Below are 18780 nucleotides of genomic sequence, written 5' to 3'. Positions count from 1 at the left end.
ATACAAATTGTGAGCTCCACAGGAGGGAAATGGGGCTTCAGAGATGATGTGGATGCAGCAGACCCAGGTTCACCCCAGCAGCTCTCCCAGGGATGCCACCACTGGGCAAGCACTTCCCCATGATGGCAGACAGCTCAGAGCTCCAAGCAGCACAACCCTTACTCTTTCTAAGGAGGTGCTGGTGACCAGGACTTGTCCCACTGTATGGGGGTGACAGGCAAGCACAGGCACAGCATGACTTTGTGCATGGTTTATATCAGCCAGAACGAACAACGCTGTGGGAAGTTGCTGGGGAAAAGCCCGAACCGTATGGTTTCCAACTCAAAGCACAAACCGAATGGAGACTTGGTTTGCCATCGTTGCTTACACAGAGCAGCTTGGAGAAAACTCAGCTGGAAGAGGCACCGCTCTCCTGGTTTGTGCCACCAAAGGCTGTGGTCCATGGGGTCCCATCCCTCCCCATGCTCTGCAGGTTTAGGGCTGGGCGTGCTCCGGCCACGGGCGCTAGAAGCGGCTCCGCTATGGCGCGCGGACCCGCTTCCCATCATTAAATAGACTCTTGTATACAATGTACAAGGAAATGAAAACAGTCCCTCCAGCCACCACTCCGGTGGCCCCTGGGGACTCCCGCGCAGCCCCCCACTCCCAGCAGTGGGGAGCAGGGTCCAGGTCCCCATCACAACGTGCCGCCCGCGGCTGGCCATCCTTGGAGGGGCTGATGGACGGACACACGGACCTGCTGGCAGCCAGGGAGCAGAGCTGCCGAGCCAAAGGGATCTTCAGCCACCCTCAGGGATGGCCAGGTCCCCCCTAGCCCCTTCCATTCACCAGATGCCTCCCTTCTTCAGAAGACTGACAAGACGATGCTAAAGACACGAGCGGCTGCAGGAGGACAGGGACAGGAAGGGCAGGACGGCGAGGCAACGGGAGACACAAAAGCCAGCTCCTTTGCAATGCTCTCCCTCTTCTCCTTCCCCACCCCTTCTGCTTCCCTCCCTCCACCCCTGCTCTCACTCCAAGCACAGCTTCACCAGGTTGGCCTGGACCTTGGCTTGGTCCACAGCATCCAGGAGGTTCTTGGCATCCACAGCCAGGGTGTGGGAGGCCGTCAGCATCTGCCGCTTGCACTCCTCGCTCAGCGAGGTGATGGCGTTCTGCTGCGCCAGGCGCATCTTGTTGATGAGGTCAGCCAAGTCCTTGTTAAGCAGCTTCTGGGTCCCCTCGATCTGATTGTGACACACAGGGGTTACAGACAGGGGTGCCACCAGCACATGACCCCATGCCAGATCCCTTTCCCTCCTCCCTGGACCTACCTCAGTGCGGGAGGCAGCGGGCAGGACAGGCAGGATCTCATCGACGCTGCCAATCAGCTTCCGCAGGGACAGGCCCACGTTCTGCCAAGGACACCAATGGAGAGCAGGATGTATTGATAACTCTCAATATTGACCCAAGGACCCAATGGAGGAGCAGGGCATGTTGGAAACCCTGCCATCATTGACCCAAGGATCCAAAGGAGGAGCTGGGAATATTGGAAATGCTCCCTCCTATATATGCAAGACCCTCCTGATATGGATGCTTGGTGGGAACCACTCAGCAGACTCATTCCCAACTCCCCTGTTCCCCATAGAAGCACTGATGTTGTCCGCTCCCTGTCCTCCCTACCTTCACCACGAGGATGTACCCCTCTGGGGGCAGGAGGCCGATCTCGTTCTTCAGCTGCAGCACAGCCCGCACCAGGTCCATGACATTGCTGTACACCATGTCATCTGTGCGGTCCAGGTTGGCAGTGGGGGCAGGGTGGATGGACTGCTGTGGAGCAGGGACAAATGGGATCAGATAGACCAAGGGGGCAAGGAGGGAAAGACCAAGACCTATGGGGAGCCCTGGCCAGACTCATCCACCTCCCATCCGTCACCCAGATGCTGCTGGATCTCTGAACCCCATGGGGCCTTGGGTAGTCAGAAAAGTGCCATCCTGCAGATGCAGGGGGATGATGGAGATGGAGGAGGCACAATGAGGCTGTAGAGATGGAGGCATAGGACTGGGACCATGATGGCCCGATCCAGGGAGGTCTTACCTGTGCCCCGAGTCTTGGAGGCTTCTGGGGGGGCCCTGTGAACTCCGCTATGCCATCAGTAAGGGAAAGGAAGGAGAGTCACTCCAGCTGCTCCCAGTGACATGAGGGCATGATGCAAAACCCCTGGGACCTGTGCCACATCCCACACCGCCACGCAGCAGTATATCCTTGACCCATCCTGGTTGTGCCACCTCCCTGCAGGGTCAGACCCTCCCTGGACCCCCATGCCTGGGACAAGCAGAACCCCCTCCCCAGGGCAGGCAAAGCTGCTCTCCATGATCTGGGATTTCTTTCATGGAGGAGCCCAAAGCTGGGAAGGATACAGCCCTGAGGCTCAGTGCAGGGCTCCCCACATGCAGCCCCAAAGCGGGTGCTCCTGGGTGGACAGCCCCACTCCCCATGCATCACTGGGCACTCACTGTAATCCATCTCCTTCTCCGGGAGCAGCTGTGGGGGGAAGAAACAGCAAATAAGAGGCACAAAGTCCTGGCTGGAAGCATCGCCATCCCCTCCCAGGGCTTCTGGTGAGGAGCTCCGCACCACCAGTAACCCCATGGACATTTGCAGATTCATTTTCCCAGTGCAAAGGGAATATATGTAAGTATTTATCCTCCTTCCATGCCAAAGCAAATGAGGATCTCCAGACACCTCTAAAAGAAGGAGCCCCTGCACCCAAATACACCCTTAACCTGGGTTCTCCAGGGATGGCACTACTCACCAGAGGAGCGTTGTTGTTCATAAACACTGTTGGGTCCTGCAAAGGGGGAGAAGCTTTGTGAGAGGTGTGAGAAAAAAGGAAAAACAGAGGAAAAAAGGGATTTTCCTGATTTCTGGGTGACCCACGGAACACATCACAGGAATGCAACTCTGCAGGGTCTGGGAATGCAGGTGGGGAAGGGGGTTTATGCCTATTGCTGGTCCCATCTCCACCCCACCCCATCACTCCTATCTGCTCCCCGCCTGCTCCTGGGGCACCAGAAACTCAGTGTGCTGCTCAAACCCCCTCGAAGCTTAATTCAAGAAGCTGTGTGCAGCTGCTCAGGGCAGAGGGGAGCTGGGCTTTGCTTTATCAACTGCACAAGTCGATTGAATAAAGATTTTCAGCCTCCTTCCAAGCCTGTTTCACCACTAGCTGATGCATTAATCACGTGTTAGCTATCTTCAGTCCTGACTTCAAAAGCATTATGAAATCTCATTAAGACATGATTGAAAGCATTTAAAAGTTGCCCAAGTCTCAAAATATCCACTTTTAAATGAAGCAGCTCTGTGACATCTTTATCAGGGGTGCAAGAGGTTTGGCTGCTGGAGGAGCTGTTCCTCCAAGGAAAACCGGGTTTTCCAGCCATGAAGAGCAACCTCATTGCCTGCAGTGGCTCTTTAACCACCTTCACAACGGTGCAAGACCTGGGAGGCCCCAGCTCGTGGCCACTCACCAGGGACTTCTCCTCCTGCCGCAGCCACTGGTAGTCCTCCACCATCTGCTTCTGCTGCTTGTCCAGGACCTGCCGCATCTTGAGCCTCTCCATCTCCCAGAGCTTCTGCGCCTCCTCCCTGCTGCTGGGACGGAGGAAGTCTTCCTCCTGGTGTGCAGAGACAGTGGTGATGGGGGGGCCTCAAGGAGCCAGAGCCCCCCACCCCTCAGTTTTGGCACAGGAGCCAGAGCCCCAGTCTGCGCATGCAAGCCATGCACCAGAACCCAACAGCCATGAACACCCAATCTGGGGAGCACTTGGGTTTCCAGCAGGGAGAGGAAACTACGAGCTGGCCCCACATTTCCCACCACCGCATCCCAGCCACCCTAGGAGCAGCTCAACATAGAGGCACTCAGCAACGTGGCTGTCTTAGCGTGACAGGCAGAGCATCACAGGATGCACCCCAATACCCAGCTTATTCAGGGATAGAATAGCCAAGCTTGGGCTACAAACCACCAGTGGCATTTCAGGTGACAACACCGAGCATGAGGAGGTGACCCAAAGCCCCAAGGAGTGGCAGCCACCTATCCCTTGCTTGGGTTTGGGGACACAGTGCCAGGCGCTCATCCATCAACATGCCTTCACCGGGATGTGCGTGCAAACATGCAGAGCATGGGGCTGGAGACACCCTGGAGCCCTTCACAGGCTTGATCCCTCCAGCCCACAAACAGCACCCATGGGGTGACAGGATTTGTCCTTCCTACAGCAAGATCAGAAGCAACAAAGAGCTGGAAGCGTTGGAGGCAGCAGCACGAAGCAGCGTGTGGTACAGCAAGCATCCCTCCTGCAAGGTCCCCGGTGTGCCTGGGATGAGGCCACCCAGGACCAGGATATCCTCTGGATGATGCTGGATGGGGGGATCCCTCTCTTACCCTCATGCTGTGGCGCTTCAAGACATTGTGGCGGTTGAGTGGTGGGGTGTGCAGGGAGTTGGCTGGAGACTGGTACTCGATGGGGCTGGTGAGCGTAGGGGAGCTGGCACACAGACCCTCGGGCACCTGCGGGCGGGCAGCGGGGGGTGCAGGCACAAAACAGGGCCACGGAGGGTTAGGTTAGTGCAAACAGACAGAGCAGACAATGTGGGGGAGAGCAGCTTTGGCACCAGGAACAGCCTTTGCCCTCATGCCTGTCTGTGCTGCAGGGATCAGGACGGTCCTCCCTGCTCAGCTCTTTCTTGCACTGAGCATGAGCTTGAGGCCTCCTGCACTGCTGCTGGACCCCTACCCAGCCTCAAAAGAGCACCCAGAATAGTTCATAGGATCATGGAATGGTTTGGGTTGGAAGGGACCTTAAAGCTCATCCAGTTCCAACCCCCTTCCATGGGCAGGGACACCTTCCACTAGACCAGGTTGCTCCAAGCCCCATCCAACCTGGCCTTGAACACTGCCAGGGATGGGGCAGCCACAGCTTCTCTGGGCAACCTGTGCCAGGGTCTCAGCACCCTCACAGGGAAGAACTTCTGCCTAATGTCTAACCTATATCTCCCCTCTGTCAGGTTAAAGCCATTCCCCCTTGTCCTGTCCCTACAGGCCCTTGTCAAAAACCCCTCTCCAGCTTTCTTGTCGGCTCCTTTAGGCACTGGAAGCTGCTCTAAGGTCTCCCTGGAGCCTTCTCTTCTCCAGGCTGAACAAGCCCAGCTCTCTCAGCCTGTCTCCATAGCAGAGATGCTCCAGCCCTTGGACCATCTTCACAGCCCTTCTCTGGACTTGTTCTTGAGAGCTTACCCAGATGCTCCAAGGACCAGCAATGGTCCTTGCAGAGGCCAAATTCAGCCCAGGTAGCACTAGAGAGCAGCAAACCTCCTCTCCTGTCAGCACTATGTACAAACTTGCCAATGCCAAGCCTGAAAACCCCCCTTCCCTGGGGTGAGAGCCTCTGCCAGCTCCAAGGGGCGGACAAAACAAAGGTCAGGCAGGGCAGGACAGGGCTGAGCCCCCAGTGGTGCAGTGTCCTACTGGCAACATGGTGGAAGGCACTTGGTGATGGTGCAGAGCACCTTTGATCCCCCAAAGCCATAAGCCCCTGAGGGCTTGGGCTCCAGACAGGGTTTTCTGGTGTTGACCCCTTGTTTATGTTCCTGAGGGATGATTTGGCCATGCCACCTTACCTGGAACTGCAGCTTGGGAGCCAGGAGATTGCTCTGAGGTGGTGGCTTGTACCTGGGTCTGCTGGGCTGCAGGGTGCACAGGAGGCAGAAATGCATGGTGGGTGCGAGCCCAGGGAGGTCCCCCTTCTGCAGCACCCACCAATGGGTTGAGGCATGGAGATGAACCTGCCTGCATGGGCTCTGCCCTCTGCTCACCTTTGGAGGCGGCTCCTGCAAGGATGGCGGCTCCATGATTTTGGGAGGCCGGTGGCGGTTGTTCCTCTCCTGGTCCTTGGCCAGCTCCTTCTCCATCAGGTAAATGTCACTGCACAGGGGGAGATGGAGAGACAGACCCCGGAGGGTGCTTTGCCACATCTCCCATACCCCAGAGACCGAAGATGCTTGAGATGGATGGGCCATGGAAAACACAAGGGAGCAAGGAGGGATGGGAAGAGCAAAGGGAAAGGACTGGGTGGACATAGCTTGGTCCTGGCTGGCCACACCAGCATCACCAGTACCCCTGCAAGACCCTTCCATGGGAAGCAAAGTGTTTCCACTTCAGCCCAGGCACTACCACCCCTCAAGGCAGGTGGGCTCAAATGGTCTGAACAGTTCTTTGAGTTCAGGCTTGTCCAGAAAACACCAGACCCAGAATCTTGCCCAGCATCATTTTCTCCTTCACTCACTTGCCCACCCCTCCATCAAACCATCCCTCCCCCCCCCAGCCCATCATCATCATCAGTCCCCTGCCTTCCCGCTCACCTCAAGCTGCAAACCAAGTCCTTGAACTTGGGCCTTTCACTGGGGTCATAGTCCCAGCAGCGCGTCATGAGTGTGTAGAGGATGGGGGGGCAGAGGTCAGGCTTGGGCAGGCGGTCTCCCCTCTCCAGCACTCCTATCACATCCTTGTTCTCCAGCCAGAAGAAGGGCTGCTTGCCATAGCTGAGGATCTCCCACATGCACACGGCTGTGGGAACAAGAACAACCTCAGACGATGCTGAAACTACCAGTGCCATGCTTGTGGTTTTGGGGACCTGGTGACAGTGTCATGCTTTGCTGTGTGACTCCAGGTCATTTGGCTCCTTGGCCATCCTGACAGGGATGGACAGACACCAGGGGCTGTGGGATGTGCGCATAGGCAGCAGGATGGATTATTTGCAGGGAGCAGAGTTTAACTCAGCCCCACAACATCCTGAATTCACTGGAGGAGGAGGATGTTCCTAGCTAGCACCTAGCGATGGTTGAGTGGGAGGAAGCTCTGCCCAAGGAGCCCTTTCTGCAAGGGCAAGGCTGGGCTAACCCCCCTGCTCCAGAGCAGGATTTGTCCCTGTTCAGTGAGACGATGCCACAGGAGGTGGATGAAGCCCAGGACCCCACTCTCTCCATGTCCCACCACGCTCCATCCCTGTCCCAGCCACGCACCAAACATCCAGACGTCACTGGCCGTCGTAAAGCGTCGGAAGTTGATGGACTCGGGGGACATCCACTTAATGGGGAGGCGAGTGACGGACGCTGGAGGGAGAGATAGGACAGTGGCAGTGCTCAGAGCAGGAGGGCACCGTAGGGAAGCCAGGTCTCAGCATAGTCCCTGCCTCAGCTCTTCTGTTGCAGGGAGTCCCATTGTGTGCCGACTCTGCTGTCTGCTCTACCCTCACAGGGTTGGAAGAAGCCCCAACTCCATCACACAGCTCTTACCTTTATAGTACTCCTCATCCTCAATGTACCTGGAGAGCCCAAAGTCTCCCAGCTTCACACATTCTGGGGAGGCCACCAGGACGTTCCTCACAGCAATATCCCTGCAAGGAAAGAGACCCTTGGCTGGGGAGAAGGGATGGAGAAGGACAGCTCACAAAAAGGGTCTGCAGCAAAGGATGCTGCCAGCCTCAGCCTCTGCCTGCTCCTGCTACCCACCTGCATGTCCCCCATGGCCCCTGCCTTCCCTGCTATCGCAGCATCCTGCCCAGCTCCTTTTCCCTCCTGCCCTACCTGTGCACGCAGTTGATGGCCTCCAGGTAGGCCAGAGCTTTGCTGATCTGCAGTGCGTAGAGGATGAGCACGGGCACAGCGAGACAGTGCTTGTTCTGCTCCAGGTACTGCCCCAGCTGCAACAGGACAAGCAACAGGGACTGAGCAGGGGCAGGAAGAGTGGCAGGGGAACAGGATGGGTTCCAGTGTCAGAGCCCCTCTCACCTCTCCATAAGGATAGAGCTCCATGATGATCCAGGTGGGCTCCTCTTCTGCGATGCCAATGAGCTTCACGATATGGGGATGGTCCAGCTTCTTCATCAACACTGTGGAGAGACCACATCAGCCCCCCTGCAATGGGGGGACTCCCCTCTTCAGGAGCCCCAAACTCTGTCCTGGGGTGGAGGGGCAGGTCTCTCCATGAAGCTGGAGACAGAGCAGGAGGAATTCCTAGTAACAGCCTCCCGCTTTCCAGCTTCGGGATCTCCATCCAGCTGATGGATGGATCCAGCTTTTCTTCCTGCCCCTGTAGCTATCCCTCCCATAAACCAGGTATTTTGGACATCAGCCCTGTCACAGGGGCTAGGGCATGGGCCACCTCCCTCCTGCCCTATCCTGCATTGCATCCCCAAGCAGGGACCAGATGATGCCAGGACATGGTTTTGTTTCTAACACCCCTCCACTGCAGCGCTGCAACCACCACACTGGTCCTCTGCCTCACTGTGTGAGCCCTGGTGGGGATCTGAGCAGGCTCTGCCCCCACCGAAAGGCATACCTGCTTCACTCAGGAACTTGTCCTTGTTCTCCGGGCTGCAGTCCTTCTTGCAGGTCTTCACAGCCACGTTAATCCTCTCCCCTTTCTGCAAGGAGAAGGCAGGGTGATGGCTGCGTTACCCCACTCCCCCCAGCCATGGAGGAGGCAGGCAGGGCAGGGAGAGGGAGGACGCTCACCGGGGTGGTGTAGATCCCCTCGTAGACCTCTCCAAAGAAACCTTCTCCAAGGATCCTGCCCAATGTGATGTCCTCCCGGGAGATCCCATAGTGCTGGACTTCATGGACAGGGAAACAGGGCAGAAGCAGCAGTGAAGCTGCCTGTACCCCTGCCCATTCCATGGGCAGAGCCCCCATGCTAAGCAGGAAATGGTGATCACCGGGTACCCATCCTCCCATCACCCCCTCAGCAAGGGTCCACAGATCCTGTCCCATGGCACAAGGGGAGATCCCAGGTCCTTCAGCCCCTCACGGTGGTAGGCCAGGTAGTGCAGGCAAAGGTGGGCAGGGCAGGTGGGGATGGGATGGTTGGGGTAGGCAGGAGGAAGTGGGAGGACTTGGATGAGATGTTGACGAGCTAAAGGGCACCCAGGGGGGTGGCACCTACCTCCAGACCTTGGTCTTGAGGACTCATCAGGGATTTCACAATAAATATCAGAGTCTGGAGCAAGAAGGAGGTTGCAGGCAGGGATTCAGGCAGCTCACCAAGGTTCTTGCATCCCAATGGAGTCCAACCAACCCACAGACACGAGGGCCTTTGGGATGCCAGTCTGGCCCTCCCCTAGGATGCTCAGCTACATCTTGACCTCCCAGGCAGAGGGCTGGGGGTGTCCATCTCCACCAGACCCCCAGATCCCTGGACACTGTTGTCCCACAGACCTGCCGGCATCCCCTGGGCTGGTGGGAAGGGAAGAGCTGAAAACTCACCCATGCTCATGCTGTCTGACAGTGTGGACTGCCTCTCCTCCAGGTGCCTGTGGGGCAGAAGCAGGTCAGGGTGAGGGAGCAGAACAGGGTGCAGGATGAGGTCCCAGCCCTGCTCTGGGGCCAGGCGGTACTCACGGGGCTGGGATCTGCGGCAGGCTGATCCTCTTCTCCCGCTCTGTGGAGAAGACAACAGACAGTCATCTCTCAGCCACCCCATCACAGCCTGAGGGGTGCTGGGCCCCCCTGCAACACCTCGATCACATGTGCAGTGAGTTTGGTGGGTCTCAGCTGGGGTCGCTCCAAAGCCATGGGTGACACTGTGGCCATGGAAAATGCGGACTGGGGACATGAAGAGGGACCCTGCTGGGGTCGGTGTCCCCCAGGGTGCTCACCTCTCCTGGGGAAGATGATGAGGGAGGTTTCCAGGTCCCCTTGCAGCCGGCAGTAGCCATCAATGAGGTCAGCCATGTTCTCCGCCTCAGCCAGAGAAGCTGTCTTGATAGCCAGGGACTGGGGGAGATGGTAGGGATGGGGGACAGGTAAGCCCAGAGCTGGGGCAGGGGGCTGTTGGGATGAGGGACAGCCTCTCCTGAGCCAAAGCTGGAGGCAAGACCTCTCTCTGTGGAAATGGAGGTATCCACCAAGTCCTGCCCTGCCCGCAGGGATGCGACGCCACCCCACGGCACCAGGGGATCCCCCATCCCAGCACCCCCTCAGCTCCCTAGGCACCCTCCCAGTGCCTCCTCACCTGGGGGGTGCCGCTGAGCCCCAGCTGCAGCACAGCCCGGCCCTCTTCCACACTGGAGCACTTGATGGACTTGATGTGCTTGAATTCAGCCAAGCACGTGGGCTGGGGAGAGGTGTCAACTTAACGACCAGTTTAAGAGCGGCCAACCCCGCTCCCCAGCCAGCACACAATGCATGCCCATACCTTGGCCTCTTTGCTCGTCATCTGCCGAATGCCCTTGGGTCCAATGACCAGGTCCACTGTGATGTTCCACCCTTGCTGAGGGTAGAAACAGAGGGAGGATGCAATTTGGGTGGGAAGACACCAAAAGGCAGTTTTCCCCTCAACCTGCTGCAATGTGTGAGACACCTTGGGGGAAAAACAGCTTCCCAGAGGAACTTAAACAGAGGATGGTTTGGAAAGCGGATGGTGGATGGTACAAGGCAGGGAGCCCATTGCAGGTGTTCTTCCTCCTCCTGGCCCCGAAGGGGTTCCCAGCACTCCTGGGTTGACACCTTCTCACCCCAAAGGGGTTCAGCAAACTTCAGGCACTGGCTCATACCCCCCAGGCTTGGACCCTGGCATGTGGAAGGTCCCCAGAGCCCCCACCACATCCCCAGCCCCTCTCAGCTCACAGCATCCTCCAAAGAGAAGCCCCCAGAGCCTTCCCCACAGGGACCCCTCTGAGTTGGGGGTGGCCAAGTTCCCATCCAAGTGTGGGAACCATGGCAGGGGGCAGCCCACAGCAGGGTGGCTTTGTCCACCCATCCTATCCTAACCCATCCCATCGCACCCCATCCCACGGATCCCATCCCACCCGGCAGACTCACAATGAGCTCGCAGCGGTAGCTCTCCTGGTCAATGTTGGCGAAGCTGGCGAGGGTGTGGAGGAACTTGAGGATGCATTCCTCCTCCCGCAGCAGCGCGTACTGCTGGAAGGTCTGCTGGATCATCTTCCGGAACTGCTTGGGCTGCGGGCACAGCGGCCGCTGGGAACACCGGGCACAGGCCGGGCACGCAGCGGGAATGTGGGGTGCAGAGGGTGCACATGGACACAGGCACGCACGCACACAGTCATATGCATGCACACATTCACCTGCAGATGTGAACCTGCATCCATGCACATCCACACGTGTGTGCAGGCCAGGCTGCCTCCATGTGTGTGCGCTCCTTTACATGTACACAAGCGTGGGCAGATGAGTGTGTGCATACGGGTGCATCAACACATGTGAGCACATGTGCCTGCATGCATGCAGCATACATATACATGCACATATGCACATGCATGCACATACACCTTCACATGTGTGCAGACATGCCTATACACGTATACACACATGCACACGGGTATGCGTATGCAGATACGTCGTCACATGTGTGAGCACAACCGCACGTATGCACAAGTGCAGGCAGATGCACGCACACGTGCAAATCTGTGCGTGCACTTTGAGGTATGCACATGAGCACTCCCAGCCAGGCCTGTGCACGCTCACCCACCCTGCAGCCATGCACCAGCCTGCACGTACCCACACATGGTCCTCACCTTCAGGTTCTCCTGCATCTGCCTGGGGAAGAAGAGGTCCAGACCCACCTCCTTCCTGAGGATCAGAAACCCCCCATGCACATTAACAGCCCCATGGGATCCCTGCTCTGAGTCTGCAGAGCAGTGGGGGGGGGGGGGATGCAGCAAGGAAGGTGGGTGCTGAGGGGGAATGGGGTGCTCTGGGGGAGAAATCACCCCCATAGATCAGGGTGAAAGGTTCCCATCTCCCCTTCTGTGCACAGGGCAGATGGCTGTGGGAGGATGAGGAGATGCACAAGGGTGAGGAAAGCCATCTGCAGATCCACATCCCCTCAAGACAGAGTGGGGGACTCAGGGATAAGGGGGTTTCTGCCCAGCAGGACAGGCTGTGCCTACTCACTCCAGGAACTCAAAGTTGGATTTCTTATCCAGAGCATTCTGAGGCATGTCCTTATAAAATCTCCTGTGAGAAGGGAGGGACATGAGAAACCCACCTTGTGCTCGCATCCCTCCATCACATCCCTCTGCCACATCCCTCCACCATGGCAAAGAAAGAGCTGGAAACTTTCTTTCTCCTGCAAAACCCTCCACAGCCCCAATCCTGTGTCCTCCCCAGCCCTCCCACTGCAGGAGATGGGTCAGGACAGAGCGAGGTACGTACCTGAGCTCAAGGCAGCCCAGCTGCAGGGCCATGCCTTCGCTCACCTTGCTGGCGTAATTCTGCATGTACTCGCTCCGGAGCTGCCAAGGAGATGAGGGAGTCAGGAAGTGGAGGTGATGCTCCCAAGGGATGCTGTCAGGGATGCTTACAGGAGATGATGGCAGGGGATGCTCCCAAAGGATGCTCCCAGGGTCCATGCCCTTCTGCATCCCACACTGGGATGCAGTAGGGACAAGAGAGGGGTGAAGGGGTTGGAACTGTCCCTGATGGAGATGTACAGGTCTAGCAAGTGGGATGGGACCACAGGGTGTGGGTGAAGGTAAATGGGCTGTAAGGTTCTTGGGGCTCTTGGGAATCATGTTTTCTGGGTTGGAGAGGAGGAAACACCCTCCTGGAGCTGATGGGTGGCTCAGGGGGGTTGCAGAGCAGACTTGGTCGGGGCTAGGGGACCCCCAGGGCCACCCCTGACCTGCTGGTAGAAGTAGAGCAAGGTGGTCCTGTCCTCTTTGAAGCGTTCTATGAAATCCTCTGGCAGATAGCGGATCTGGAGATCATACCTGGCAACAGAAGAGCCCCCGATGAGGACCAGGCTGGAGGAGCTTTCCCTCTAAGGGGACTTGGGTTTGGGACACAGAGAGGGACAGCACCACCACAGGTCCTACCTCCACTCAGCCTCCAGGTGCAGGCACTCGTACTTCTCCTGCACCTCTCCCACTGTGAGGTCCGGGTGCAGCCAATGGATCTCATCTGACTTCACGTGTTTCAGCCGCAGCCCATAGCACTCGGCCAGCTTGATGTCAGGCCCGATGCGGCCACTCACCAGGATGGACCTGATCACCTCCTGGGGTGGAAAGGAGCAGGGCTGAGACCCAAACATCCCTGGCCAGGCTCCAGAGGAGCTTTGGAAAGCAGGAAAATGAGCAGGAAATACAGTACAACTGCAACAGAAATGTCCCTGGAGTGAAAACACAGCCCTGGGGCACATCCACCTGCCCCAGTGGTATCCATGCAAAGCCTCCAAAGATGCCTCCTGCTTGATCTGCAAGAACCCACAGCCTGAACACAGAATCACAGAATGGTTTGGGTTGGAAGGCACCTTAAAGCTCATCCAGTTCCAATCCTCTGCCATAAGCAGGGACACCTTCCACTAGACCAAGTTGCATCTCCCTTGGTGGACACTGTCCCTGCAGCACCCAAGCACAGAGCCACAGCTGGTCCCCAGTGCCCATACATCTTCCCCCAGCTGGAATGCCACAGCGTTCCAGGTAGGAAGGATGAGGAGGACATTGCTGGCCCAATGCCACCATGACCACGATGGAAAGGCACCAATATCACCTTCATTGTACTCCCAGCCCCATGTCTGCACAAGCAAAGGGCAGATGTTGGGTGCAGAAGTCCCACTGGGATGAGCAGAAGGACCTGGGTTCTGGCTGGCAGGACAACAAGAGCTGCTGCTGGCCACAGAGCTGGGTGCTTTGGACTCCCCATGGCTGCCAGAGAGGGCCAAATTTTCTGTGTCCTCCAGGTTTTGGTGTTTCTCAGCCACAGGGCTCTGGAGGCCACCAACGCCATGGGAAAGGGTGTCTGTAAGGGAGCTATCTCTGATGCCAGGCAGAGAAAACAGCCCCCCATTCCCTGCCCCATCCAACCCCCTGCCCACATACCCGGATCTCCGTTGTCACAGGGCACTTCACCAGCTTGAAGTTCTTGCCCATGTTGAAGCTGTTGCTGTAGAAGCAGACCTTGAGGATGCGCATCTCCTCCTTGTCCATCTCCAACGTCCCCATGCCTATGGTGGCCTCCAGCGTCCCGGCCAGGCTGCGAGAGGAGCTGCTCCGTGGGCGACCCAGTGCCTCGGGGATGGTGGACATCCTCAGCACACCTGGGGTGCTAGGAGCTGAGCATCCCTTCCCTGCGGGAGAGACCGTGGGGAGTCACCTGTGGGGTGGGGAGAGGGAGGGTGGGGTACAGATAGCAGGGACACCCCAGGGAGGGTGGGGAAGGGAAGGGATGGAGAGGTGGAGATGGATGGAGGTGGATAGAGATGGACAGAGAATGTAAAGAAAGAGAGAGCGTGACAGAGGTTGTCCTCCCTTTCACAGCACCTCCTGGCCATGCATGGCCACTGTCACCACCAGGACCCCACGGCCAGCTCATCTGAGCCAAACCTTGTGTCCTTGTCACCTCCAGAGCAACACCTCTGTGTCCCCATCACCAACAAAGCAACACATGTGTGTCCACAGCACTCACCATTTTCTCCCCCCCACATGAAACCTGGGTGAAGGTTTCAGGCTGCAGCTTCCCACCACAGACACCTGCAGCTGCAGTTCAACAATGTGACCCCTCAACCAAGCTGAATTTAGCAGAGAGCTTTGGAAAAAAAACAGTAAAAAGCACAATGGGGCAAGCAACCAGTTCCCTTCTCCCCTGCAAGGAGGATACTGATTTATATTGATTTGTTCTTTTATTTTTAGAGGGATAAAACCCTCTGAACCCCAAAAATGTCATTTGAGCCGGAAGGGAAGAGGCTTGAGCTCTCCCTCTGCTGAGAATAACAATTAATGTGGCGTGTTGTTGGAAGATCCAAATGGATCCAAAATTATCCTCTTTGTGTGGCTTTCGGGTTTCAAGCTGGGCAGGGCTGGCACAGAGGAGGGATTGCTCCAGGTGGCTTTCTCCACCTATCTGGACATGCAACTGTCTGAGGCCAGGCAAACTCAGCTCGCATAACCCCCAAAGAGGAAAGGAGCTTGTCTCAGCCCAGCCACTGGCTTCCTGGGAATGCACAGGGCTTTGCAAGGAGTGAAAACCAGCCAGCACAGACAGGTGCATGGGATGGATCCAGGTCTGCAAAGAGCTGCTCCAAAGTCATCTTTATGGAGCATGAAATCAACAAGAAAGGTGGAAGTTCACCCGTTAGGGTGCTCCTCAGCTAGAGCCCCACCTGAGCTCAGGCTTTGGGTTACTGATTAAACAGCTGAGAAGCTGTTTGCAAACAGGAGCATTGCAGCTCTCGTGTGTCACACCAGATCTGCTATACGGAAATGTCTCAGCATGGTACAGGGATTCCTGGCAAGGCTGGAGGCAGTTTAAAGCCATTCCCCCTTGTCCTGTCCCTACAGGCCCTTGTCAAAAGCCCCTCTCCAGCTTTATTGTCAGCCCCTTTAGGCACCAGAAGCTGCTCTAAGGTCTCCCCAGAGCCTTCTTCAGGCTGAACAAGCCCAGTTCTCTCAGCCTGACTCCATAGCAGAGGTGCTCCAGTCCTCAGAGCATCTTTGTGGCTTCCTCTGGACTCGCTCCAACAGCTTCATGTCCTTCTTATGTTGCTGTCCTAGAGCTGGACACAGGCCTGGGGGGTGTCTCACCAGAGCGGAGCAGAGGGGGAGAATCCCCTCCCTCGACCTGCTGGTCATGCTGCTGGTGATGCAGCCCAGGACAATGCTGGTTTCTGGGCTCAAGTGCACACTGCTTGGTCGTGGTGAGCTTCTCATTGACCACCAGTCAAACAGGATCAGAGCATCCTTCACTTCACCCATGATAACACAGCCCAACCTTGCTGCCAGCTGCCTTGGCACTGGACCTCTACAAAACCAAGTGAGAGATGGCAAGAAAAACACACAGCAAGGACCTTCTGGCAGAAACCTTTCCCCAGCCTGGCCACTGAGGTTTTCTCTCCCCATTCCCCCATTTCCCCTTCCTCATTGGATTTGCACCACCATTTGCACAGAGCTTAGCGGCAGCTCCACTGTAATTACAGCCTGGTACAGTCCTGTGCGCTCACGGGATGCTGTGTGCTGCCTCCCGCGAGCTTTGGCTTTTTAAAGCAACTCTCCTGAGTCACTGCCCTAAAAATAAGCATGGCGTAGCCTGGCACTTTCAGGTCTGTACAAAGGGGTTTGCCAGCAGCGGTGCAACATGTGGATGGTGCAGACTTTGTTTTCCAGGTTTCTCTGAGGGAACAGGGAATGAAGCTCTGCATCTCCATGACTGCGATGGAGCATCACTACGACAGTTAACAGGATGCTGGGATGTTAACCCTGGACCTGAGCAAGACTCAGGCCAGCAGCGAGTCCAGCCACACCAATGGTCACACGCAAGTGAGTGAATATGCATCTCACACTGGTCTGGGCCTTTGTTTCACAGCAGTGTTTCAGCCTGCACAGTCAGGACTGTGCAGCAACCCACATCCTTTGCAGAACATCTTGATGATCAGCTCTCTGCTGATGCTCTTTTTAGCTAAGACCAGTTCTCATGCAGGCTCCAAAGGCTGGCTGAAGTGAGGACGACCACAGCACCCCCTCTCTCCATCCCGTCATCAGCCATGACGGTGGGGTGAAGGTGAAGATGAGGCCAACACTGCAATCAATATCATGGATGCTCCATCCCTGAGTGACACCAACTCATGGACTGCATCCACATTACGGCTGTCCAGCACTGCAGTGTGCTAGACAAGTGTTTCCAGTTCAACCAGGCTCAACCAGCAACAGGGTCAAGCAAAGCCAGCAACTCCCTCATCCCAGATCAGCAGCACACACGGAAACGCCTCCCTTCAGGCTTTTCTGCATCTCTCATTGCTCTGCAGCAGATGCAGAACCTAAAGAACTTCTCCTGCAGAAATATCTAAAGTAAAGGTATTTCCACTAAATAGCTCAAAAATGAACCCTACATCCTCTGGGTTTCAGAGGGGCCATCCTGGGGTTGGTGAAGTGGGATGACGGCCCAAGCCAGCCCCGGGGAGGGGGAACCCAGGTCTCAGCAGAGGGGGGCAGTGGCTGCCTTCACAAGTGTGCTGGAATTTCTCAGGGCACACAGACCAAAAATATTTTGTTTTGTCTCTTTTTTCTCACTTTCTACTTTCTTCCTCCAGCCCCATTCCCACAGCGCGTCCCCGCACACTCTCGGTGAGCCCATGGGGCCAGGGCAAGGGATGGATGTCCCCTCTGTGTCCCTACCCTGATGAGAGGAATGCAGGGAGCATCCTGCAGGAAGCATCCCTGACCATCACAGTCAGACAGGGCTGGAGGCAGCTGGCATAAGCAAGGGCAGGTCCTGTGTCTCAATGTCCCCTCAAGGCCAGCATGGACAATGGGGGATGGCTCCATCCCTCCAGCAGAGCACCCCCCCGCCTTGTAGTCCCTCCATGTGCCAAATGCCCATTCCAAATAAAGCCAGGAATGCAGTAAAGGCAGCGCCTGCACCCTGCCTGCACCGTCGTTGCACAACGCCTGGGGGCATATCGCTGTGCCGTCTGGCTGGGGGGGACGTGTCCCATATGGACCCAGCCATACTCTACCTCTCAGTTTTGGGGCTGGAGAAGGGGCCATGGCCACAACCTGAGCCCCTTGAACCTCCACCCTCTGCCCACTCAACTCCCCTCTGGCATGGGGCTGCTTCCCACGGGACCCTGTCTCTGTCCCCAGCAGGCACGCTGGGGATCCATGTTGGATGCGTGACACAGTCCCAGCCCAGACACTTCCTACTGCGGCTGATAAGTGTGCGCAGAGGCATTTGCATAGCACCCAGCAGGCCGGGACCCCAGGCTGGGTGGTCCCAGCAGGGCGCTGGATGAAGGCAGCAGGCGGCGCTGGCATCTCACATTCCCTCGTTCTGCAAAGCCAAGAGCCTGGGTCCCACCAAGCAAAACACAACCCCAAAGCGGCTGTGCCGAGGGGAATCCAACCCAAGGACATGCAGGGAGCAGGGGATGGGGTGACCTGAAACTTACCCTGACCACCAAGGGGGGTCTCAGCTGCCAGATCAGCCCATGGGGTCCATCACCTCTCATAACAGGACCTGGCACATCCCACCCCAAACCGTGCTGCCCCTTCTTTTGCAGCCACCAAGATGAATCCAGGCTCCATGCAAGGAAAACACACCCCCAGGAGCCACCTTGTCATGGGGACTCCAGCCCAGAATGAGTCACCCCAGGAAGCAGCATTCCTCAATGGCAGGCGACAGGTAAGGCAGGGCACCGCAGGCAGGTATTTAAATGACTCATTACTTTATTGCTCAGGTTCCCAGAGTAACAGAAACGCTCTCACCATGTTTGGCACCTACAGCACCATCCTCCAGCCCTGCTTCAGCACTGAAACCAGGGAGTTTCCACCATGTTACTAGGAGCAGGAATGGGTTCTCTCCAAGAGATCGCTGCAGTGGTCCACCATGCTCACAGACTTGTGTCTCATTCCCCATTATTTACCCCAAACCTGCCGTGCCCAGGTCCCATCCATCATTTCAGCCCTGTCCCCAGCGGGCAGGGGGAGCAGGTTTTTCCCTCCCTGCTGCAGACCCTGGATTACAACACAGAAATGCAGCATGTGGCCTCAGGGTGCTGCTGGGACCTCTGCAGCGGCTGGGAGCTGAGCTTGAGCCAGACATGAAACTGCCATGGGTGTAATGACACTGCCCTGCTTGCCATGCCACAGCCTGCTCGACCTCAGCCCCACTCCCTTGCACATCCCGTCCCTGTCCTCCCCCAGTACTGGCACTTGGAGCATCTGTCCCCAACATAAGAAGGACATGGAGCTGTTGGAGTGAGTCCAGAGGAGGCCACAAAGATGCCCTGAGGGCTG

At 57.0% G+C, this 18780-nt stretch overlaps 1 protein-coding gene across 7 annotated transcripts in view; it reads right to left on the bottom strand.

The window, feature by feature from the left end:
- Positions 1 to 235: 235 nt before the first annotated feature.
- PTK2B (protein tyrosine kinase 2 beta) overlaps positions 236 to 18780 on the bottom strand; it is a 29545-nt gene continuing 11000 nt past the window's right edge. For 3 of the 7 annotated variants that reach the window (XM_061461171.1, XM_061461169.1, XM_061461170.1), the window contains exons 2-31: positions 13873 to 14120; positions 12871 to 13049; positions 12678 to 12765; positions 12209 to 12288; positions 11948 to 12010; positions 11569 to 11623; positions 10856 to 10996; positions 10230 to 10304; positions 10047 to 10148; positions 9691 to 9808; positions 9434 to 9473; positions 9299 to 9345; positions 8979 to 9032; positions 8552 to 8649; positions 8376 to 8460; positions 7826 to 7926; positions 7622 to 7737; positions 7331 to 7431; positions 7058 to 7147; positions 6398 to 6602; positions 5852 to 5960; positions 5657 to 5722; positions 4422 to 4547; positions 3511 to 3657; positions 2796 to 2831; positions 2401 to 2524; positions 2078 to 2124; positions 1663 to 1809; positions 1314 to 1394; positions 236 to 1226 (exon numbers count right to left, since the gene is read on the bottom strand). In XM_061461171.1, coding sequence (XP_061317155.1) covers positions 1011 to 1226; positions 1314 to 1394; positions 1663 to 1809; positions 2078 to 2124; positions 2401 to 2524; positions 2796 to 2831; positions 3511 to 3657; positions 4422 to 4547; positions 5657 to 5722; positions 5852 to 5960; positions 6398 to 6602; positions 7058 to 7147; positions 7331 to 7431; positions 7622 to 7737; positions 7826 to 7926; positions 8376 to 8460; positions 8552 to 8649; positions 8979 to 9032; positions 9299 to 9345; positions 9434 to 9473; positions 9691 to 9808; positions 10047 to 10148; positions 10230 to 10304; positions 10856 to 10996; positions 11569 to 11623; positions 11948 to 12010; positions 12209 to 12288; positions 12678 to 12765; positions 12871 to 13049; positions 13873 to 14079 — 3144 coding nt within the window. In that variant the 5' untranslated portion in view covers positions 14080 to 14120 and the 3' untranslated portion in view covers positions 236 to 1010. Of the gene's footprint in view, positions 1227 to 1313; positions 1395 to 1662; positions 1810 to 2077; positions 2134 to 2400; positions 2525 to 2795; positions 2832 to 3510; positions 3658 to 4421; positions 4548 to 5656; positions 5723 to 5851; positions 5961 to 6397; positions 6603 to 7057; positions 7148 to 7330; positions 7432 to 7621; positions 7738 to 7825; positions 7927 to 8375; positions 8461 to 8551; positions 8650 to 8978; positions 9033 to 9298; positions 9346 to 9433; positions 9474 to 9690; positions 9809 to 10046; positions 10149 to 10229; positions 10305 to 10855; positions 10997 to 11568; positions 11624 to 11947; positions 12011 to 12208; positions 12289 to 12677; positions 12766 to 12870; positions 13050 to 13872; positions 14121 to 18780 lie in introns of all 7 variants that reach the window. The other 4 variants (XM_061461172.1, XM_061461173.1, XM_061461174.1 and 1 more) reach the window with 4 other exon arrangements.

This window comes from Pezoporus flaviventris, unplaced genomic scaffold, assembly GCF_033815535.1.
Source record: "Pezoporus flaviventris isolate CSIRO_AGI_PZ_B2104156 unplaced genomic scaffold, CSIRO_AGI_Pfla_v1 ptg000031l, whole genome shotgun sequence".
Taxonomy (NCBI): Eukaryota; Metazoa; Chordata; class Aves; order Psittaciformes; family Psittacidae; genus Pezoporus; species Pezoporus flaviventris.
This window is presented reverse-complemented; position numbering and strand designations above follow the sequence as displayed.